The sequence below is a fragment of the Pavona decussata genome, unplaced genomic scaffold (genome assembly GCF_977016875.1).
Source record: "Pavona decussata unplaced genomic scaffold, jaPavDecu1.1 SCAFFOLD_195, whole genome shotgun sequence".
Classification (NCBI taxonomy): Eukaryota; Metazoa; Cnidaria; class Anthozoa; order Scleractinia; family Agariciidae; genus Pavona; species Pavona decussata.
In genome coordinates, this window is record NW_028145604.1 from 2829910 (window position 1) to 2854840 (window position 24931).

The window sequence follows — 24931 nt, forward strand, 5'->3', positions numbered from 1 at the left end:
TATCACGGAATCTTGTTGCGCAATCGAAAACAACTCTTACTTTCCCAGGTTTTTGGGGATGAAAAACTGGATGATGAGGCAAGTACCACAGTGGTTTGTCATCAACGTAGACTTGGTCTTCAGGAACTCTCCTGGCGAGGCCCCTTGAGATGTAGTCTTCAACAGTCGATCTGTACTTTTCAAAAGGGGGGGTGTCCTTTTGGAAACGTCTTTCTAGGAACCTCATTCTTCGTACAGCAACATCTCGGTTATTCGGTAGGCAAGGAGACTTGAAGCGCCATGGGAGAGGTACCTGATAGTGACCATTTCTAAGGCAGGCGGAACTCTCCAGAATGGCCAGGGCTCGTTGGTCTTCAATTGACACGGCTTGCTTCACACTAGATAAGGACTCATTGAAGTCTGCGTCATATAACCTCTTAAGCTGGCTTGAGATCATCTCTTGGCCGCCACTAATAAAGTTGACATGCACTTCTGAACTCTTGCTATGTTCTAAAGGACCAATGAGTGTCCAGCCAAGTAGCGTACGGGCTGCATAAGGCTGCTTTCTTTTACCGCATCTTTGTTCAAATACCCAATGGGCTTCAGGGTTGTCATTACCGATCAGGATCTCCACCTTTTGGTCTTCAAGCTTTGGAAACTCAATGCCGTGTAAATGAGACCATCCTCAAACATCTTCATCGGTTGGTATGCTCCGTCTTGAAACCAGGAGATGCTCCACTGTCCACACTTTGTTCAAATGTATACTGTCATCTGACTTGAGAGCCTTGACGTTCAATTCCACCTCAAAACCGCTTCTGGATCGGTCTTTCTCGTTTACGGTTGTAAGAGAGAACGTCATAGGTTTCCCTGACAAGCCCAGGGTTTCTGCCAAACTATTGGAGCAGAGAGTGATATCCGAGCCATCATCTAGGAAAGCGTATGTCTCTACCTCGGGACCGCCATCCGCACCACTGACTCTCACGGGAACTATACGCAGGCTCACACGAGGTTTTCCGGTACCAATGGCTGCACACTGGCCTTCATCACTAGCTCTATCAACGTTTACCTTCTCAGGGGTATCCACTGTGGCCCTGTCAGCGGGTTGGTTCGTTTCTTCAAGGACTATGTCGCCAGGAGGATGCAGCAACGAGTGGTGACGTTTCCCACATCCACTGAAGAGGCAAGCCCTAAATTGCCTGCAGCGCCTTACAAAGTGGTTGCTTCTCAGGCAGTTGATGCATAATCTTTTGTCCAACACAAACTTTCTACGTTCTTCATAGGATTTGTCTCTAAATTTGAAGCATCTCTCGAGATCATGATTGCCATTGCAGAACAAACACGTAGTCACAGGAGCTTGCTTGTTTGCATGCTGCTTCGAGCCAAGAGCTTTCTGTGGACTCGGGATAGACGAGGTACCATTTGAACCTTGAGTCGCGAGAGTTGTTACTTTCACCGCAGGGGCATCGTCTGATTTTCTTCTTGCTCTTTGTGTAATCCCTTTGTCTTCATTCGGTCTAGTACCAACCAATTTTCCGAAGGCAGTATTGGCTACAGCGGCTCTCTTTTCCACGAAATCTGTTAGGTGAGAGAACTCAGGTTCGATATCAGCTTCAATCAACTTGCTTGACACTTCTGCCCACTTCGCCTGGATGTGAGGTGGCAGGCGCATTACAACCTTTCTGAGAGTGTCCATCGAATTTATATCTGCTTTGTATCGCATATGCTCAGAGCTCATAACGCAATTTCTCATGTCTCTCGCTAGCTGTGACAGCTTCTCGGCATCCGACACTCGGATTTGAGGTCCCATAACAACTCTTTCAATAAACGCACGCACAATGATGTGTTTCTGGCCAAAATTCTTTTGCAAGATATCTTTTGCTTCGCGGTATCCTTGCCCCGGAGGCAAGATAACACAGTTCTCGATGGCATCTTTTGCGACACCTGAGCAAAACTGGATCAGGTAGGACAGTCTTTCATCGTCCGCGTTAACTCTACGTTCCACATTGATTTCAAAGCTCTTTATAAATCGAGGATACTTCCTAGGATCGCCATCAAAGGAGATAACTTCTCTTTTCGGCATTTCGAGCCTTTCGAGGCCAGAGGACAAGTAGCGGACTGTTTTTTCCTGCTGTTGGCTCAAAAGGCGCTGAAGGTCTGAGGCTTCAATAACTGCTTCGTTTTTCTTATGATCTCTGGACTCTTTATTTGGTACGACTGCTGGTAGCTCGCATGACTTAGTTAGAAAACCAGACGAGAATTCATGAGCTTGTCCAGGATCCCTTTCACAAGACTGAAGATATTTTCCAATGGCCTCATCAGGCGTCTGTTTTGGCAATTGATTAAAGGACTCAAATACGCGCTCGGAATCACTGCAAAAATCCACCTCCATCTGTGCCTGGTCAGCCTCAAATCTAGCCTTAAACAGCTCCTTTTCCTTGTCTAGACGCTGCCTCTCGTGCTCTAACTGTTGCAGACGACTTAGGAGCCTCAGTTCCTCTTCAACTTTCTTCACTTGAAGTCTGGCCTTCGCAAGCTTTACCTTGGACGACTGCGAAGCTTTGCTAACTCTCGAGCTACCACGTGAATCCCCGGTGAAAGAACGGGTAAGCCAAACTGAATCGTCATCTGGAAACGTATCATGCGCAATATTGCGTGAACTCTGTGGTGCTGCATCTCGAGGGAAGGGCGTGGGATACCCTCCCGTGGGTATCCCCCGCGAGGACTCTCGCACGAAGAAGGGTGTGGGTGTGGCTGATTTCCCACGAACACACTGTCACGATGAACCACGCGTGGGCTCTCGCGCGGAGCGGGATCCAATTCGGGACGTGAAGTTGCTGATTCGCACGACTTACTAAACCACCGAGCAAATTCCTCGTCAAAAAGGCCTTTCGTTTCTATTTCACGCATATGATCTTGCAACGCCCGTTCGTGTTCGTCTGAAACTGTCAATAACTGTAACAAATCTTTTGCCTTCGCGTTATACCTCATAAATAAACCGTCCAGCGTACATTTCTTGTCTAAAACTTCCACAAGACCTCCACTATTCGAAAACAACCACTCCAATTCTTTGTATGACCTCGTTAAGTGACCTCTGTAGGCTGATAACGATCGTCTAAGTTGATTAATCTGACCCTCATCCAACAACGCGCAACTCGACGTTCGCCGCGTAAATCCTGACCCGCCCTCTGCCATAATGGAACTTGATTCAGCAAGGAAGGGAAACTCCGCTAATAATCCGTCGTATCGATAAGAACCATGTAGCCGCTGCTAATTACACTCAGCTCTACTTTAACACTTTATTTGATATCTTCACCATTGCAAACTCATCCCGACGGTAAACAAATCCGTACCAGAACGGTTCTTGAAATACAAAGATTAAATAAAAGATGTTAAAAATAATACTACAAGTAAACGACATGGAATAAGCAACTGAGAAACAATAGAAAACGAACGACTAACACAAGAACGTACCTTATCGGTGATTCTACAGAAAATTAACCAAGACGGGAAGAACGGCGAGACACAACTATACAATACTGAAAATGATGCGTACACTGAAAACTTATGCAAAGAAAACTGGCTAAAAAAGGGTAAAAAGGAGTGACAGAAAGGCTATTTACATACATAATGAACTATAAAGGTGTGGGGGCGAAAGGTATGAAAGATGTAGCACACACAAATAAAACAAAAGTAAGTGAAAAATTAGCCGCGCAGAAAAAGCTATAACTCGCTGTAACAATAATGATGATGATGATCATCAGCGCCGTCATCATTGCAATCATCATCATCATCATCATCATCACACTTTATCTGATAAGAATGTTTTACAAAAGGCAGCCAAAGGGTTGATGTAGACCTACTATAAAACACACACTTGGAATGGGCGTTACCTACCCTGATTAAAGGGAGAAGCTTGACAGTCAAGATCATCGTGAAGAAATGCTGATAGAGGTGCAATAATTCAGTTATCAATCATTAATGGGTCAGTTTATTGCACTCAATTTATGCTATTGTTTAACTTGTTACTGTCTTGAAGGAAGAATAACAATTGACATAAACTACATTTATTTGCCTATAAGCCGGGACGCCAAACTTGAGAGACCTGGTAATGGGCTTAAGCTTGTTAAAAAAATCTGGAAAACTCTCTGATATAAGCCAAGACCCAAGTTTCTCAGAAAAAATTCACCTTTGAATCAAAAGCGAGCTTTTGAAAGTGTCCCTCTCAGGAAAGATGTGTTGATTGTTGAATAAACACAACCAAATAAATATTCAAAAGTTTATTGAAACAATTAGCAAATCAGCAAGAATGTAGTTCAGATTATTACAAAGAAACAAAAACATATGAAGCAACGATTAACTTTTATAATATTATTGTCAGTGGATAAATAAACTTTTGCTGATAACTCAAGCTGTGATTAATTTTAACTTCTGCACTTAACAGCACTTGTAACTCAGGTTTTCCAGTTTTACTTAAATCTATTAGGATAATTTTACATTGGGCAACTTAAACTTTTTTGTGTTTTCTTTTACTTTTTGCCTGGGATTTAAGTCTATATTATTTATTAAGTAACATTTAGTACATTATGGTGAGACCATTTTTATTTTGCTTTATAACAGACTTTGGTGATAATTTTGTCCATTCCTTTTCTTGTTAGTGGTCCTTAACAAAACAAGTTATCTGTAGCACTAACCTTTGGCAACTGAATCAGACAGGTTTATGTATTTTATATTAATTTTAGAGGGAAATTAAGATAATAAGGATCACCCAGTTAATAATATTAGTCAGTCAGTAAGTCAGTCAAGCAGCTACAATCTTGGACTAAGACCACCCCTCCCCACATTTCCATGATGGAAAAATGGTGTATTTTGCTTTGCATGTGATCATTATTGAATTTGGGTTGGGGGAAGGGGGGGGGGGGGGGGGGGCAGTCAGCCACTCATTTGGCAGTCAGTCAGTCAGTTAGCCAGACAGTCAGTTAGTCAGCCAGACAGTCAGTCAGTCATCCAGTCAATCGCAGCCGGTCAGTAAGCCAGACAGTCAGTCAGTCAGTCAGTCAGTCAATCAATCAGTCAGTCAGTGAGTCAGTCAGTAAGTCAGTCAGTGAGTCAGTCAGTCAGTAAGTCAGTCAACCAGTCAGTCAGTCAGTCAGTCAGTTAGTCAGTCAGCAAACCAGTCAGGTAGTTATTCAGTCAGTCAGCCAGTCAAAGCAGCCAGTTACTCCATTAATCAGTCATCCAAGTGGATCACCAAGACAACAAAGCCCTACCCAAATGATAGTCATCACAACGGTATTGCTCAAAGCCTCTGACTGACAGAGCATCAGCAGATATTTCCTCAGGTTCGTCAAGGCCACGTGGTGTGACAATCCTCAGCTGTGGTCTGTTTGCAACTACTTGCTGACCCTTCTGTTTGATCAAACAGAATGATAAATTAGAATGACAAAAAGAAAATGTCTTGCATGGTAAGAAAGGATAGAAAAAAGGGGGTTAGTTTCTAAAGAAACTGCAGGTGGGGAGTAGAGAATAGGCAGAGACAAGTTGATAGAAGGATGTCGGGCAGAGTATCAGGAGTCAAGGCAACCTTCTGCCATCTGATTTGGTTTGAAAGCAGTAAGACAAAATAATAATCCCATAAACAGATTGGACATATATTTTGAAAGATTCATGGAGAAGATTTCTTTTAATTAAATTGTCAATGAATGCAACCTTGGAAAGTGTCACAAACAGTCAGCTTAACTTTGTTTTCTAATTGCCAAATTTATGAAGAGTAACCATGTCAAATTCAAAATAGTCATTGTAATCTTAGTGATTTATTCACCTCCCTAACAACAACTTACAATTACTCTAAAAGATTACCTTACTTGTGCCAGCTTCAATATTAGTCATGTAAGACAGAATCACCTGTAAATAGACCCAAGTTGAATTTAATACATTCTGTATTTTCTTAAAGTGAACTTGATCTGACATCCTATGGAAAATATGTTAAGTTTACTAGCTCTTAAGGCCTAAAACAATAACATCAAAAGAGCTTACCAAGTCATTTTTAAGGTATGCAATTCCAGAAATGTAATAATCTGTCTTAAATCTAGCAACTGCAAAATGAATAAAGACATGGAAGTTGAGTAACAATAATTGTTTCCATCAAAAACATTGGAAAGGTTCAGTAACAATAGTCTCTGAATTAGCTGGTTCAGATTTTTGGTAAAAATACTGTATGCAAATTGTCCAAATTTTTGGCCACAAGGCCAAAAACTAAATATGGAACTATGTTTCTAATATTAAACACTATTTAGAGAAATGAGGAGTTCAAGGCCAAATCATTACTGATGATGTTTCTCCACCAAGTCCTTCAAATAGATTGTAACATGAAACTGTTTACAGTCCTGTCATCTGTGTGATTACTGAGATTGTACACTCACCATCTTGGTAATTTCTAATGGCAAGTGCGACCTGGCGTGAGTGCAAATATTATTTTAAGACCAAGATGGCAGGTGTTTGATCAAAGCATAGGATCTTTGTGATCACAAGGGGAAAAAGGGGGCTACAAATAATTGTCATGGAAACACAGACTAACCTATTTCCACAACCAGAGGTGGAAGGTCTGATCTTTGAACCAACCTTTCCTTCACAACACAAATCTGAAAGAAAAATTCCGTAAATAAATAAAACCAACAGTACTCATGGTAAGTTTAAGGAGTTACTGAATGATCATGGTACGCGATCATACCTGAACCATGTCTGCCCAGCCTATCAGAAGGGTTATGTCATCTTTCCAACATAAACAGCAACGATAAAGCTCAGGTCTATACCTGGAAAAAAAATTGGGCATGTTCAATAAATTGACAAAAACGCTATCTAAAGATTGCATCTCAGAGCAAACCTTGTATTAGAACGTACAGAATAAATAAGCCACCTCACAAAAGGAGGATTTAGCACTTTGGTCTGATTCACTGTATTGTACTTGACACTTTTTTGGTACTTGGTACTTTTTTTTTGATAATTTTTTTGCCGCGCGTATGGATTATCGTGCGCCATTTTTACGTATCATCTTTTGCTTCGTTCCACTGGATTTTGTGGGCCTTGAGAATGTATTCCCAAGAACATGTTCCCCTTAAAATGGAATGCTTAATTTCCAGCATTCTCTTAGCTTTCCCTTTGTGTTCCTTAAGCGTTCTCTAAGCGTTCCTCTTTGCGTTTCCTAAGTGTTCCCTGTTAGATTACTCCTGTCCGATTCTGTAGTGGGGGAGAGAGAGTGAGATAGTTTCTTGTTTCATCAAAACATACACTGTAACCTTAATGTGCAGTTCCAGAAAATATCCATGCATCCTCCCACCCCACCCTCCCCTCTTCAACAGAACAGCTTCTTTCTCTTCTATGACTCCATTACCCTTCTGGAAATTTTCAATTTAGCTTCATACTTCCCTTTAAATTTTTGGGCCTTTGAAAGAACCTCCCACCTCTGCAACTTCCAATCTCTTCTTTAGGGTGGGGGAGGGGTGGAGGATTAGTTCTGTAACTATACGATCCACAGGAAATTATGTACACCTACTTTCCAGATTCTCTTTTAATGTGGGTTATTACTCGCTGGGAATTCATATCAAACACCTTCACTTCCTGAAAAAGAGAACAAGAAAAGAACACTTATCATTTGCAGAGTTTCTTTGAATATTGTCTCTTGAACCTATTAAGACCAAAAGAGCAGTACCTAGGTACTAAACTCAAAATCATTGCGAATGTTTACTTTGTTGCAAAGAACACTTATGTGCAAGATTAATGGATCACAGTCTTTAAAACCCAGGGAGCATGAAAGCCCTAACAGTGATCAGCATGAAATTTCTCCTTGTAATATCAATGCTTGTTCAAACCTTAAGGACATGAGAATTAAGGATATGATCAGGTTTTTTGACATGACCATTTTTTGATATTCTAATAATGTCTCCCCAGTACTTTTATAAGAAAGGTATGGGGACGAGAAAGGAGAATTTGTTCCTTGATATTAGGGGTTAAAAGGTTAATGCTACATCATTTCATCTTACAGTATCATTTGCCCATGCTATGAGACTTGATCTCCATTTGATTGTTCTGATGCTTCCTTCCCCTTCATGTAAGACAGTAGCCTTGTTTCTGAACCAGCCTCTCTCTGTCAGAATTAACTAAGGACACAAAAACAGTGCTTGAAATTAAAACACCCTAGTTTACCCCAATACCAAATGTTAATAAAAATTAATGAAATATAAATAGTAAAATACTTTATATTATTATCCCCTACCAGTGACTACAACAAGAGAGCAAACCCCTTCAGACAGAACGTATAACAAATAAAGAACAGAAAGTATTATATGCCTATGTTTTTCCATGCAAGGAGAGTAGGTTCCAGTCTTTTACAATGCCTAAGAAAAACTAACAAACCTTTGTTCCTCCAGTAACATACATCTTTGTTCTTTTCTTGGAAAACTCGGGATCTAAAGCAACTGACTGTGACAAGAAGCATTAAAGTAAGAAATATTTATTAACTATTTCATTATTAAATAAAAATTGCCAATTGAAAAATTACATTATACAATGGTACTTACCTTCACTGGGGAGTCAAAACTGGCTTGGACATTATTCTCTGAACTGTAAAGGCCATTTATTACAACCTTGATGAGGGAAGAGAAGCAATAGATTCCCTGTTGTCAACAATTTTAGTGGTATGGAGTTAACTCAAAAAATATTATTATAATGAATAACCTCAGTACTACCAATTGTATTTGTTCTACAAGTGTTGTTTGATAATGAGAAAGTTCACAGAACAAGTTCAATTATACTTCTACCACCATACTTCAGTGAGACCTCTCAATGAATGTTTTCACTCTTGGGGCAAAATTTGCCAACAAATATGTTTAAATAATAATAAAAATCTGATTTGCACATCACATCCTTACTTCTGTCCTAAAATACCTTCCCAAGCATTTCAAAGAACAGCCCACCTTTACATAATTATATTTGGTAAACATGAAATCTTACTGTTACAAGGTTAAGAGGTTAAAAATTTAAGGACTTTTTTATGTAAGAATACATATTTACTTGCAACTTAGGGATGAAATTAATATCAATCTTAGCTATATATTTGTTGACCAAAGAATGAATGTATTCATACCACAGTCTACTGTGACATGACTGAATACAAATATTCAATCAAAATCTTAGTAGACCCTGGTATAAATCCCAGAGCAGACAGCAAAATGATGTACAGGCTCCTTGCTTTAGTACAAGCACACAGAAGTTAAAGTTCAATCAAATGAAAATTGACATAAAATACTTCTAGATAAAAAGCCATTCCAAAGATAAGACCTCAAATCTCAGATATCAACATGGTTCTGATAATAAGCCTTCCTGAATATCAGCCTATGGACTAATATTTTAACAAAATATAATACATACTTTATCAAGAACTTATGTTCAAGTCATTAAAATAGTAGCTTAATATTTTTTTTTGGTAGTTATATCCACATTCAATTTAGTCCAGTCTAGCCTTGACCTACAAGTGTAATGGGCGATTCCAGAAAATATCCATACCATACCACAGACAGCTTTTAGGATTTCCAAAGGGGAGGGGGGGTTCACGATTATGGAATTCTGAGGGCATGGGAGGTATTTACAATTGGATATCCGAAGGCACTGGTGAATTCCACAGGTGGGATTTCTGGAGTAGAAAGTGTAGAGTGAGTTCCTTGAAAACGCTGTTGTAGTGGTTTTTTGTAGTTTGTAAATAAAATTATCCACGAACGTATGACCGCGGAAGCAGAAAACAAGCATCAATAGATCATGATACATGTCATGTACATTACATGACGCATATGGGTTGAGAACACTTTTCGTGCACACTACATGACATATAAAAGGACGCAACAAGACTCGACGGTATATTTGATCACTGAAAGATTTTAACTGTCTGAATTTGAGCTATTCTGCTTTGTAACAACAAAACAGCACAAGAAAACAAAGAGGAGTGAAACTGCCATTAATGGTGTTTATTATTATAGCCAAATTCGGACTTAAAAAGAAGTTTTCACAGCCTGGCCACTAGTGGTAGGTTCTTCTTGTTGCTGAAGAGTAAAGCTAGTTGCCTAGTGCCGCTAGATCACAGCCCTGAGGAGGCATATATTCATGTTCGTTTGTTCATATAGGCGTTGCTAAAGTCGAAAACGTACTTCCCAGAAAAACCGGAAATTCTGAAGGGGAGGGGGGGTTCACGATTATGGAATTCTGAGGGCATGGGGGGGGGGGGGGTTACGCATTTTGGAATTTCCAAAGGCAAGGGGGGGTTAAAACATGGAAGCCGTCCGTTGTTGGGTATGGATATTTTCTGGAATTGCCCAATGATATTTAAACACTATTCCTAAATTAGTATGCTAAGCTTGATATATATAAATATTATTTGCATCAAGGTCACTGAATCACTATTGAAATAACACAACTGTTGAACATTTTTTCCAGTAAACAAGTTCACACATACCAACATTTACGGTCTATTTTTGTTGTTGATAAGCACATCCATAGCAACAGTTATAACAACTTGGGGAATGAGTAAAATTCTCCCAAACTGTGATAACCGTGGTATAAATATACTATGCTCTTTCTTATTGAATCATAGCTAAATTTTGAACTACTTATTACACAAGAGGGCTGAATGGGAAATAACTGTTGAAATATGTAAACAGTAAGATGTTTCAGTTACATTGTAAATGCAACCTTCTTCTGTAACAGTGACACGGCATCCAGATGTTGATGAGAACATAAAACCTACTCAGCATTGGATAAAACCTCATAAATGTTCAAAATGTGTATAACTTAGTCATTGAAAGAACTCAGTCCAGGAATAGCATTATTATTATGCTTCCCAAACAAACTACATGACCACTGGAAATAGATAAATGTATTTTTCACATTGTCAACATCAAATTCATTAGTGTTATGCATTGAGTGTTGTGCCAGGAGGGAGCTTTTAACAACTCTTTAAATGGCTCTTGCATTCCTTTGCTCCTCTGATACTACATTAAGATCCCAGACCACGTAAATTAGTGATTTAATTTTATGGTTGTTTAATCGAAAAATGTCTCATGAATACCTTTTCACCAGTATTGGAAATCATGTCTACATAATGTATGTTTTCACATTTGTTTTAAGGTTAAGGTATTTTATTGACAGAACTATTTCTCAGTGTACATGTTTATAGCAACATTGTCGATGGCTATGATGAGTAATTTTAAAATGCTCACAATAGCCTCGGCACAGGTTGTTATAAAAACAGTGCAGGCCACCCCTAAACATTGCTGACATTCTTGCAAATAACATTACAGCGAAATGCAAAAAAGAATAAGATTGACTTAAACAGGAAAGAGATTATTAAAAATATTACATGGTGAACAATTATTGTTCGCTGTAACATAACATAACATAACATAATATTTATTCATGAGGAAAATAAAATATATATAACAGTATATAATTATAAAGTATACATAAAGTGTATATAAAGTATATATAAAGTATTCATAAACTGTATATAAAGTATATTAACCCGGCATGCACCGTGCCGGCCAAAACCCGCCGTGATTTTGGGCAAGATCGCGCTCGCCTCGTGTTCAGGTCCTACCCCTCCCTGGAAGAGATTTTTTGTCCCCTATTGTTCTCATTGTCTTCAGAAAAGACTGACCAATTGATCAGAATCCACTTACTGTGCATATATTTTTAGGTCTTAGGGGGACCTAGACAAAAGAGCTTTTTATCTATAGTAAGCCGAGTCAAATTTCAATTTTTGTTGCCTTGAGGGCCACGCGGCTAAATTTTTAGTCGCCGATTTTCGCATTTTCCAAAGGAAAACACACCTTTTTGAAATGGTAAATCGAAAGAAGAACTACTAAGGAATACTCAACAGTTTCGACAGCGGAAATACGAGAAATAACAGCGAAGAAATTGCGCTTCAAGTACAAATTGTTGTTTTATCCAGGCGACGAGCGAGCAGACAGCTCAAATCATTATTCATGCCACAGACTTCCTGCAAAATTTTTGAGTACCTCTGGGAATTCAACAGCCAAAAAATTACAGGACTGTTTTGATTGTAAATTTGTACTAAAATACTATTCTAAAATACTATTCTAATTGACTGATTCTTTTGTGAAATTTTTGAAAAACGCGCCCCACACGGGTTGATAAATTCGCTTCGCAATGGACTTGTAGTTCCTTCAAAACGCTTGCGCATCTCTCATCTCACATTTATAACTATACGCGTTTCTTTCTAAGGTGCAAACAAAGACTTTTCTGAATAAATAGGAAAGCTTTCTGTGTGTTTTTCTTTCTATTTTCATTGACAAAACGTGAAAACTGTGTAATCTTGCGTAAACAAACACATGCTCTCGAGACGGATCAAATTTCTCCCCAATTTCGGAAAGTTTGTTTTCTGGAAAAATTTTAATTAGCAACTAGTGTATTTTATTCCATAATTAGTAATTTTAACTATCTTAGACTAAAGGGGTGTTGTTTTTTTTTTGCCCTGTAAGTTATGTATTTTTACTGCACATGGGGTAGGAAATAACCACTTTGTCAATTTTGATGAATTTTGGAAAACCTCTGGAAACGGCTGGTGCATAATGGGTTAAAACATAAAGTATAAATAAAGTGTATATAAACTATATATGAAGTGTATATAAAGTATACATAAAGTGTATATAAACTATATATAAAGTATATATAAATTTAAGATAGAAAATGCAACACAGTTACTCGCGTTTCACGCACTAAGCGATCATCAGACTGTAAATACATATTAATATACCATCTGAGTTCTCTATAAAAATATGCGCGCGCCCATTGCTTAAAATCAATCACGTGATTTTAATTTACGTCACGACACCACATTCAAAAAGTGCAGTGTTGGCGATAACTCGTCAAAATCGTGCGTTATTGCAAATGGCTTCGAGGTTGCACAGGTTGGAGAAGAGGAAATCCCTCAAATCATCAGTGACTTGTGTACAGGGTATTTGTGAATTGTAATTTGCTTATTATTGAAATACACGGATTCTTTATATATTAAAATTGTCTTGTCATAATAATTGTTATCGTTTTATGTTTTCCCTTTAATGTAAATCGCGTGCAGTGAACTCAGATTGTATATTAAAAGGGTTAGAGACTGTTAGTTCGTGTTTTGTTTACAAATTTACGCACTTGCTGGCTGTACAATGAACTCGAAATTTTCAATACTGCACTCGGCCTAAGAAGGCCTCGTGCAGTATTGAAAATTTCTCGTTCATTGTACAGTCAGCGCGTGCGTGTATTTGGAAACAAAACACTCACAACAGTCTCTAACCCATAAATAAAGTATATATAATAAAATCCCAACATGTGACCATTCAAATGAAAGCTACTGAGCAGTACTTTTCTGTGGTACATTGTACTGTTTATTGTCCTGTACAAGGTGGTTCTGATCATGAATTTGCATCTATGCTCATTTCAAACCTTGTTGTTGTTCAAGATAATAACATTACTAATTGTAGGGGTTGAAAAAAACATATTCTTAAGAATTTGTTTTTTCTTCCACCTTCAATTAGTAAGGTGGAAATAATATATAATAAAGTATATATAAACTGTAATAAAGTATATATAAAGTTTATAAAAAGTATACATAAAGTGCATATAAAGCATATTTATACCTGCCTCCTTATAATAACTTGGGTAAATTAATAAAAATGTACTCAAATTATTATAAGGGCAGGTATAAACAACACTGAAACAGTGAGATCCAGATACTAACGCAAACAAGTTTGAACTATTGCATATAAATATAAATATAGATATGTGACTATGCTAAGCACTAGAGTGTGTCTAGGAGTCTTAGGATCAATGCTTTTGTATTTCTTGTTCTTTCTTTCTTCCTTTCCTTGAGCCCACTTTGAATAAGCTCGATAGGTACCCGTGGGTTCTCAAGTCCTTGATTGTAATTTATTATTTATTCAATAAAGTTGTTGCTGTTGTTGTTTATAACAAACAGTCAAATTCATGGCTACAGTCAGTTAAAACTACAGCTGTAAATTAGTTGGTAAAACTAACTATTGTGATATATTTACACGTCATGACCTGAACATACATGTAGTCTAAGGATAAGGTTCTAACGTGAGGTGACTCAAATCAAAACTTCCTGTAGAGCTGTTTATTATGATGGAATGCTTAAGTGTGACCATTCAAATAAAAGCACTGAGCAGCACTTTCCTGTGGTGTTGCTTATTAAGCTGTACAAGGTGGTTTTAACTTTTCAGTCTGTGTGTGAAATCCCAACGTGTGACCATTCAAATGAAAGCTACTGAGCAGTACTTTCCTGTGGTGTTGTTTATTAAGCTGTACAAGGTGGTTCTAACTTTTCAGTCTGTGTGTGAAATCCCAACGTGTGACCATTCAAATGAAAACTACTGAGCAGTACTTTCCTGTGGTGCTGTTTAGTATGCTGTCCAAGGTGGTTCTAACTTTTCAGTCTGTGTGTGAAATCCCAATGTGTGACCATTCATATGAAAGCTACTCGCAGTACTTTTCTGTGGTACATTGTACTGTTTATTGTCCTGTACAAGGTGGTTCTGATCATGAATTTGTATCTATGTTCATTTCAAACCTTGTCGTTGTTCAAGATAATAACCTTACTAATTGTAGGGGTTGAAAAAAACAAATTCTTAAGAATTTGTTTTTTCCTCAACCTTCAATTAGTAAGGTGGAAATTTGAATGTGAAATTCAAATTTGTCCAAATCTGTAAGCTCTAATTTGGCACATAAAAGTATAAATAAAGTATATATAAAGTGTACATAAAGTATACATAAAGTGTATATAAAGTATATATAAAGTATTCATAAAGTGTATGTAAAGTATATATAAAGTGTATATAAAGTATGCATAAAGTGTATATAAACTATATATAAAGTGTATATAAAGTATACATAAAGTGTATATAACGCTTATATAAAGTATACATAAAGTGTGTATAAAGTATATTTATACCTGCCTCCTTATAATAACTTGGGTAAATTAATAAAAATGTACTCAAATTATTATAAGGGCAGGTATAAACAACACTGAAACAGTGAGATCCAGATACTAACGCAAACAAGTTTGAACTATTGCATATAAATATAAATATAGATATGTGACCATGCTAAACACTAGAGTGTGTCTAGGAGTCTTAGGATCAATGCTTTTGTATTTCTTGTTCTTTCTTTCTTCCTCTCCTTGAGCCCACCTTGAATAAGCTTGTTAGGTACCCGTGGGTTCTCAAGTCCTTGATTGTAATTTTATTATTTATTCAATAAAGTTGTTGCAGTTGTTGTTTATAAAAATTAAAGTCAGTAAAAACTACAGCTGTAAATAAGTTGGTAAAACTAACTATTGTGATAGATTTACACATCATGAACTGAACATACACGTAGTCTAAGGATAAGATTCTAACATGAGGTCACTCAAATCAAGACTTGCTGTGGTGCTGTTTATTATGCTGTAGAAAACAGGCTCATTCTGAGTTTTGAGACTGTAGATGAAATGCTTAAGTGTGACCATTCAAATAAAAGCACTGAGCAGCACTTTCCTGTGGTGTTGTTTATTGAGCTGTACAAGGTGGTTCTAACTTTTCAGTCTGTGTATGAAATCCCAACGTGTGACCATTCAAATGAAAGCTACTGAGCAGTACTTTCCTGTGGTGCTGTTTAGTATGCTGTACAAGGTGGTTCTAACTTTTCAGTCTGCGTGTGAAATCCCAATGTGTGACCATTCAAATGAAAGCTACTGAGCAGTACTTTTCTGTGGTACATTGTACTGTTTATTGTCCTGTACAAGGTGGTTCTGATCATGAATGTTCATTTCAAACCTTGTTATTGTTCAAGATAATGACCTTACTAATTGTAGGGGTTGAAAAAAACATGTTCTTAAGAATTTGTTTTTTCCTCCACCTTCAATAAGTAAGTTGGAAATTTGAATGTGAAATCCAAATTTGTCCAAATCTGTAAGCTCTAATTTGGCACACAAACTTGTTATGGTATAAGACATTAGTTCCATGTCTATTCTGTTATCACGAGGGTTAAATTAAAAGAATTATCCCTGGACTTGAAACAGTGAAGTAAAGCATGGATGATTTATTTTTGTTTTCTGTTGAACTGAAACAAGAGGAATCAACCAAGCATCAGGTCCTCTTTTGTTTTCAGTTACTCGACTTTTTGATATGACATAGGCTGTTTCTTGGAATTTAAACCTACATGTAAAGGTGAAAATGAACACAAAACCATGAACCAATCTGTATGCCAAACTGGAACTAATTAGAATAATGTGGATTTTGAGGCCAGATTTCCATGTCACAATTTTTGAGCAAGGCCTTCAATCATTACTTACACGACCATCATCTGAACAGCTGGCTATGTAGTCTCCACTTTGGTCAATACTAATCTGATTTATGGCTGTAGTGTGCTGAAAAACAAAAGGTTAAAAGACATTTTGATGTTTTTGCCTTCTGCCATTCCAGTTTAAAGCTCATACATTAACTACAACTGGATGAACTGGCTTTAGACTTACGCACTCTACTCTTACAGCTCTTATTGATATCACAGATTATTGGTATTGTAACATCGACGACGGTTTGACAAATGCCATTCTGTTTATTGACTTAAAAAGGCATTTGATAATATTGACCATGAGATCCTCCTATCAAAATTGGACCTGTCTGGGTTTAAAGGTGCAAGTCTCAATCTTTTCCGAGACTACCTCTCTGATAGAACTCAGGTTACAGTTATAAACGACTTAAATTCTGAAACTAGCTCCATTGGTTGTGGGGTGCCTATAGGTTCAATTCTTGCCCCCCTGCTATTCTTACTGTACATAAATGATCTCCCATAGATGATCTCTCTCTTTAGAAGACCACTTTTTAGTGATAAGGATTCCGTGGATGAATTAAGTTGTTATTATTATATTGTTATTAATATTTTGTTCTGTCCACTGTACTTACTGATGGGTATTTTTTGCTACTGCTTGGGTTTCCTTGGTGATCCAGTATATGAACAACTCCATAGTGAGTCCCCAGAGCAAGAAACTAAAAAAGACAAGAAGTAACTGATAGGCTAAATAAGCAGCCTCATTTATTCCGACTGTACCCCTTGTAAAACTTTTAAACTTTTTCTCCCAGTGCGATTGAGCTCAACGAAAGGTTTAAGTCAGAAAGATAGCATGATATTGTTTTGCTGACCTTCCGTTACACTACTCGACGTCATACCAAAAGTTGCTTATGATAATGTAATGACCAATGCCCCATGGAGACCTGGATTCTGGTTAGTTTTTACCTTTCCAAGTTTACTATTTCAGTTAATATAAGAAGCTCTGAACACCCTCCAATGTTTCTCCATTGTATTTTCTCCTTCCACTTTGTGTGAAATCGACAACAGTCTTTCAGCCATATCCTGTCTAGGACGGATACAGACCCTGATTAGAGTAGACTAGCTTGAAATTATATACTGTACCCTGTTCAGGGCAGTGGGGCCAAAAACCGTGGAACGTCCTTGTATAAGCCATGTAGGGGAGAGCCCCTGCCCCAGTGTTTACCAAGAAGTACTTCCTTCCACCCAGGAGAGGGGGGGGGGGGGGAGAGGGCGGGGCATACCTACATGTTATCAAAAAACTCTTGAAAAGCTTTCCAAACATCTATATGGATTGTGCCCCAACACATAAGCGGATTTTGATCACTTTATAAAGCCCATTTCAAAGACCTACGGCAATAAGCGTGAGCTTTGTAATACGTTTTGAGTTCGGAATTCTGAAAGCGTCACAACCGATTTTTGCAGATTTTTGATACCTTCGTGTGCACAGCCATACAACTAGCACATTCTTCTCCATTAAGAATAGTGTTCATAGCATTTCCGATTCTTTCGTATTTTAATTTGGGTTCGTCCTCGTCTTCGTCTTCTTCAGATCCTTCGTCGTCTTCATCGTCGTCGTCATCTTCATCAGCTTCCTAAAAATTAATCACCAAACTGTGTCAAACAGAGACAATTTCTTATCTCAAACAAAGCTTTACATTGTTAACAAACCCTAAGCAAGTGTTTCAGTTAAAATTACCGGGCTATTTGTCTCGGATTTCATGTTTTTTTCCTGCTCCCTCGAATCTTGTTTGTCCGACATTTTGTTTCTCTTCTGTCCTGTCCACAAAGGCTCATGGGCAGGGCTCACGAGCAATCCTCGGGTAAGTACTTCATGTCAAGCAATCATAGAGTTACTTACGTCAGGGTACCCCTTGGGAGGAAGAAAAGGGTTTTGCTTTGTAAAAGCACTATATTTGCAATTTAATTTAAGAAGAGGGCTTTTTCCTTCAACACAAATAAATTCTACAACAACTGTCCAAATTCCCGCGCGCTGATTGGTTCGTAGCTATTGTCTATAAGAGTACAGGCAATAAAAAATGACGTCAGATGTAACGCCCGCGTTTTCTCAACGAAAAAAATAGCCAATTCCGCTCGTACTTTTTCCATGTTATTGTAAAAAACAAATAGACAGCAGTTTTCTATGGTTTATACTCTTATAGACCATAAAATGACGCCATAAAATGTCCAAAACTTGGCAGTGAAACCACTCGCCTGCGGCTCGTGGTTCCACTTGAGTTTTGAACATGTTTTGACGTCATTTTATGGTCTATTTAACAATTAGACGGCGAGCTCGAGGTTTCTATCGGCTGATAGTTGGCGAGGGGCAAAGCCCCGAGCCAACTATCAAAGGCGATAGAAACCGAGAGCGAGCCGTCTAATTGTTTTAGCATACCTCAGTGATCGATCTATCAAGCAAAAAAAATCTTTTTATTTCATTAATTTTGATATATTTGTGCAATGATGCACGCTAAATCGCGCGCTCTCTGACAAACTGCCGTCTATCGATCGATAGACGGCACCTGTGTAGCCAATCAGATTGCGCGTTACGCGATAGTCGGTCGCTGAGGTATGCTAAAAGAGTATAGACCATAGAAAACCGCCGTCGATTTGTTAAATAGAAAATATTCCCTGATAACACAGGGCCCGCGCAGCAAGTTTTGAAGTGAGGGGGGGAAGGGGGGGGGGGGGGCTTGAAAGGTAACGAGTAAATGGGCCAACTACAGGAAAGGGGGGGGGGGCATGCTTCCCCGGATAATTTTGATTTTAACTCCTCTAAAATGCCGAGAAATGCATTTTAAATCAATCAATGAATTCCTTAATTACTATACTGTTACCTCAACTGATATAACTTTATTTTCTCCGATCTTTAAATTCACCATCATACAATGATATCTCCTTTACTGGCACCAACTCTAAAATAACCCAGGAATCCAAACGATTTAACTTCCACTGCATTCAACACAACGATGTATAAATGGTGCATCAATCAGAATGAAAACAAAGCAAAAAAAAAAAAAAAAAACTGAGGAAGCAGCTGATGTTTACTGTGTATCAGATTTCTTAAGAATACCAAAATTTCTCTTTCTGTTATCGTTACGGTCGGCAAATTCGTTACCAATATCTACAAGAGAAAGTCTCTCTGTTAACGTTCTTTCTTTATGACTGTTTAATATTGTTAGGTTGCTAAAGTGCTCTTGTGTCATTGCGGAGCGGAGCCATGTTTTCAATCTTCGGGCAGTGGAAAACGATCTTTCACCAGATGCACTTGTTGCCGGATTTTCCAATAAAGTTTGCACGATGAAATAACTTCGTTTATCATTTTTCTTCCTGGGGTAGGCAACTCTTTGATTTTAACTACGATGTCGTCAAAACATAAAAAGTCACCTTCCTCTAGTAGCACTTTCAAAATTTCCAGCTGGGCCGTTAACATTCCAACATCGGAGTAAGGTATTTCCATGAACTGTAGTTCTCTGGAGTTATCCTGCGAGTCAGGAAAGAGCTCTGGGGACGAGTATCCATTCAGCGCCACTTTAATTAAAAAAGGGTGGCGGAAAAAAGGCGGTGTAAAAGCACATTCGTATACACCATCCTTTTCGTTTTCTCAATAGAATCGTTTCTTTTGTGTTCACTTGTCGCCTTTTGTTTTTATTCGTTTCTTTCAATTGCAACCAACCCTAATCATACCTGTCATTCCGTAAGTTTCCTTTGTAAAGGTTATCGAATTATTACTAATCATTTGACAAACTTTGTTCACACTAATCGTTCGACGTAACAGTATCAATAAAAAGGCAAATTAGCCTGCATGGCGTGTCGGAATGCACGAAACATGAAGTTTTTAGCATATTATATATTCAAATTTACCAGTATTCGAATTTGAAAAGTTATTCATTCAGATTGACGGTTAACTTAGATCTTGGTTTACGATCGAACGTGAGTGCTGTTCGATTCGCAAAGTTGAAAGTCATCAGTGAATCCATTGCGTTCAGTTTCCGTGATTCAATACATCAAAGGAAGATAAGTATTTTTGTGTTGTCGTTATCCAGTTTTATAGGTTTAATCTTGAGTATGTTACGATGTACATTGCAGGCTAACGGTCTTGGTTTACTTGGATTTCGTTTGGCGTCACTTCCAAGTCTCCTTATTCTTGACCAGGCAGGCACACCGGTAGACGTAAATGACACTCTGCATCAAAAGTTTTAAACCGCGGAATCTGTGGTGGAATTACATGATTCGCGTCCTACGTTAACAGCCAACTCCGCAGGAGCAGTTGTGATGTTTGCTGTGGACTCGATTAACGCAGCACATGACGTGGTTTCGGGCTCGATCCTGAGTAGCAAAAAGAACAGAACGACGTTTCTCTAAATAATAAAACATACTGGAAACGTGCAGCCCGTGGGCTGCCTCAGGTCTCTTCATTTGTCTACAGGAATCGCCAGCAGATCTCATGTGACAGGCTCGAGAGTGATGCACAACGGCAGGTTTTCCTTTACTGAAAAGTTTCTATTAAAAAGTGTGTTTTTGTTCGATTTTGTGCTGATTCAGGTGCATGGCCAAATTCTTGTTGATAGTTTTAATTGGATCTTCTTTGCTTGTGTGAACAGTGACTAAGTGTTCCTTGTGGCATACAAACGAAACGAAAACAGACAGAACAATAAAACAGAGCTAAAACATGCTGTTGTGCATCACGTTGAAAAGAAAGAATATACTATGGAGTAGGTACAGGAAAGAATGTAAAACTAGAGGCGCTTTCCATTTGTCCGAACTGGCTGGCCAAAAACTGGTTATTCCGCTGAATAAAAGCACAGTTTTCGACAACTTGCTCTGGTGCTAGACCTTCAAGCTCCTTCAAAATGGGGCAGACCATTTCCAAATTCTACATTATGAAGAATCTTTAGAGCTAACTCTTCAAAATTTCTCGTTATATTTTCAAACTGATTGGCCGAGCTGGTCAGTTCTGGCAAATGGAAAGCACTCTAGTATACAAGGAAAAATCAGCGCTTTAATAATAATAAAAAAGATTGGGAAGAAAGAGTACTCGGAGATATTAGTGACGGGGAGGTGCCTGAAAGACCTTCATGGGAGTTTGAAATTGGCGATAAGAAAAACTATTTTGGTGTTAAAAATTTTCTAACGAACTAGTTTTTTGGAAAAACATTATAATAGTGACCTCTATCAAGGGCTTTATGCGGAAAATTATGAACCCTTTTCCGGTTAAGTATTGGGAAGTTGGACGTTTAGGGGATTCACTTTTAGTACGTTTGCAACAAGCCACCCGTCACTAATATACCTGAGTACCCACTCAAGAAGAGCCAACATTGCTCCATGGTGACCCATACTGACAATTATTGACCCTACAGTATGGGTACCCATGGACCAATATTAACCAACATAGGCACGAATGAACCAATATTGGCATATGTGGGTAGGCATGGACCAACATTGGCCAATATGGGAACCCATAAACTAATATTGGTCAGTAGAGGCACCCATCGAAACGTATTGGCCAATATGGGTACCCAGACACCAATATTGGCCAGTATCGGTTGCCATACACTAATATTGGCCAATATAGGTACCCAGGGACCAATATAGGCCAATATGAGTGGCCAAAGAATAATATTGGCCAATATAGGTACGAATGGACCCATATTGGCCTATATGGGTACCAGGGACCTATATTGGCCAAGATAGGTACCCAGAGACCAATGTTGGCAATTATGGGTACCTAGGGACCAATATTGGCCAATATCGGTCGCTGGGTTCCCATATTGGCCAATAGTGGTCCCTGGATACCCATATTGGCCAATATAGGTACCCAGGGATCAATATTGGCCAATATGGGTCTCCAGGAAACCATATTGGCCAATATAGGTACCCAGAGACCCATGTTGGTCAGTATAGGTACCCAGGGAACAATATTGGCCAATATGGGTACCCAGAGACCCATATTGGCTAGTATAGGTACCTAAGGAACAATATTGGCCAATATGGATACCCAGGGACCCATGTTGGCCAATATGGGTACCCAGGGACCCATATTGGCCAGTATAGGTAGCCAGGGAACAATATTGGCCAATATTGGTCCCTAGGTACCCACATTGGCCAATATGGGTACCAGAGACCAATATTGGCCAATGTAAGTACTCAGGGACCCATATCGGCCAATATTGGTCCCCAGGCACCAATATTGGCCAATATAGGTCCTTGGGTACCCATATTGGCCAATATTGGTCCCAGGGTACCTCTACTGGCCAATATGGGTCCCTAGGCACCAATATTGGTCAATATGGGTCTCTGGGTACCTATATTAGCCAATATTAATCCCTGGATATCTATACTGGTCAACATGGGTCCCTGGGTACCCATATTGACCAATATTGGTCCCTGGGTACCTATACTGGCCAATATTGGTTCCTGGGTACCCATATTGGCCAATATTGGTTCCTGGGTACCTATATTGGCCAATATTGGTCCCTGGTACCATTATTGGCCAATATAGGTACCGAGGGACCCATATTGGCCAATATTGGTCCCTGGGTACCCATATTGGCCGATATGGGTAACCATGGACCAATATTGGCTAATATGGTCAATGGGTACCAATATTGGCCAATATTGGTACCCATTGACCAATATTGGCCAATATTGATCCATGGTTACCCATATTGGCCAATATTGGTCCCTTGGTACGCGTATTGGCCAATATAGGTACCCAGGGACCCATATTGGCCAGTATAGTTACCTAGGGATCTATATTGGCCAATAATTGTCCATGGTTACCCATATTGGACCCTTGGTACCCATATTGGCCAATATTGGTCCCTGGGTACTCATATTGGCCAATATTGGTGGATGGCTTCCCATATTGGTCAATATTGTTGTATGGCAACCGATATTGGCCATTATTGATGTCTGGGTACCCATATTGACCAATAATGTTTTATGGGTGCCTTTATTGACCAATATTAGTTCATAGATACCCATATTGGCCAATATTGGTCCATACGTACCCATATATGCCAATACTGGTCCATGAGTACCCATATTGTAGGGTCGACAATTGCCAGTTAGGGTCACCATGGAGCAATGTTGGCTGTTTTTGAGTGGGTACTCAGGTATATTAGTGACGGGCAGCTTGTTGCAAACGTACTAAAAGGGAATCCCCAAAACGTCCAACTTCCCAATACTTAACGGAATAGGGTTCATAATTTTCTGCATAAAGCCCTTGATAGAGGTCACTATATAAATGTTTTGTCCAAAAACTAGTTCGTTAGAAAATTTCTAACACCAAAATAGTTCCTTATCGCCTATTTCAAACTCCCATGAAGGTCTTTGCACCTCCCCGTCACTAATATCTCCGAGTACTCTTTCTTCCCAATCTTTTTTTATTGTTATTAAAGCGCTGATTTTTCCTTGTATACTAGAGTGCTTTCCATTTGCCAGAACTGGCCAGCTCGGCCAATCAATTTGAAAATAGAACAAGAAATCTTGAAAAGTTAGCTCTAAAGATTCTACATAATGCACATTTTGGAAATGGTTTGCACCAATTTGAAGGAGCTTGAAGGTCTAGCACAAGAGCCAGTCCTTGAAAACTGTGCTTTAATTCAGCGGCATAACCAGTTTTTGGCCAGCCAGTTCGGACAAATGGAAAGCGCGTCTAATTTGCCATTTTTTCCTGTACCTACTCCATAGTATATTCGTTCTTTTCAATGTGATGCACAACAGCATGTTTTAGCTCTGAATTATTGTTCTGTCTGTTTTGTTTTCGTTTTGTATGCCACAAGGAAAACTTAGTCACTGTTCACACGAGCAAAGAATATCCAATTAAAACCATCAACAAGTTAAGAATTTGGCCATGCACCTGAATCAGCACAAGATCGAACAAAAACACACTTTTTTTATAGAAACTCTTTAAGGAAAACCTGCCATTGTGCATCACTCTCGAGGCTGTCACATGAGATCTGCTGGCGATTCCTGTAGACAAATGAAGAGACCTGAGGCAGCCCACGGGCTGCACGTTTCCAGTATGTTTTATTATTTAGAGAACCGTTCTTCTGTTCTCTTTGCAACTGAGGATCCAGCCGGAAACCACGTCATGTGCCGCGTTAATCGAGTCCGCAGCAAACATCACAACTGCTCTCGCAGAGTTGGCTGTTAACACTTCACTGGGACGGTAGGATCGACACGAATCATGTAATTCCACAACAGATTCCAGTATCAAATGTTTTGGTGAATGTAGAGTGTCTATCGGTGTGGCTGCCTGGTCTAGAAGAAGGACACTTGCAAGGGATGCTGAGCGAAATCCAAGGAAACCAAGATCGTTAGCCTGCAACGACATTATAACATACTCAAGATATATCCTATAAAACTGGATAAAACAACAACAACAACAACAGAAAAACTACTTATCTTTCTTTGATATACTGGATCACGGAAGGCCGGTGAACGCGATGGATTCACTGGTGACTTTCAACTTTGCGAATCGAACAGTCGAGAACAGCACTCACTTTCGTTCATAAACCAAGATCTGAGTTAA

At 38.9% G+C, this 24931-nt stretch overlaps 2 protein-coding genes across 3 annotated transcripts in view; both read right to left on the bottom strand.

Annotated features, from left to right (window-relative positions):
- The window catches only part of LOC146461769 (vacuolar protein sorting-associated protein 41 homolog), a 41924-nt gene extending 23757 nt beyond the window's left edge, over positions 1-18167 (bottom strand). Inside the window, exons 1-14 of one of the 2 annotated variants that reach the window (XM_085086678.1) lie at positions 18092-18167; positions 17829-17987; positions 16989-17072; positions 16379-16453; positions 8553-8618; positions 8389-8454; positions 8016-8132; positions 7529-7593; positions 6707-6788; positions 6554-6617; positions 6013-6071; positions 5836-5880; positions 5247-5385; positions 3874-3921 (exon numbers count right to left, since the gene is read on the bottom strand). In XM_085086678.1, coding sequence (XP_084942804.1) covers positions 3874-3921; positions 5247-5385; positions 5836-5880; positions 6013-6071; positions 6554-6617; positions 6707-6788; positions 7529-7593; positions 8016-8132; positions 8389-8454; positions 8553-8618; positions 16379-16453; positions 16989-17072; positions 17829-17987; positions 18092-18154 — 1132 coding nt within the window. In that variant the 5' untranslated portion in view covers positions 18155-18167. The remainder of the gene's footprint in view (positions 1-3873; positions 3922-5246; positions 5386-5835; positions 5881-6012; positions 6072-6553; positions 6618-6706; positions 6789-7528; positions 7594-8015; positions 8133-8388; positions 8455-8552; positions 8619-16378; positions 16454-16988; positions 17073-17828; positions 17988-18091) is intronic. The other variant, XM_085086679.1, reaches the window with a different exon arrangement.
- LOC146461770 (uncharacterized) lies at positions 658-3733 on the bottom strand. The gene has a single exon (XM_085086682.1). It carries the CDS (start codon positions 2366-2368, stop codon positions 665-667), a length of 1704 nt encoding a protein of 567 aa, XP_084942808.1. The 5' UTR covers positions 2369-3733; the 3' UTR covers positions 658-664.
- Positions 18168-24931: the final 6764 nt, after the last annotated feature.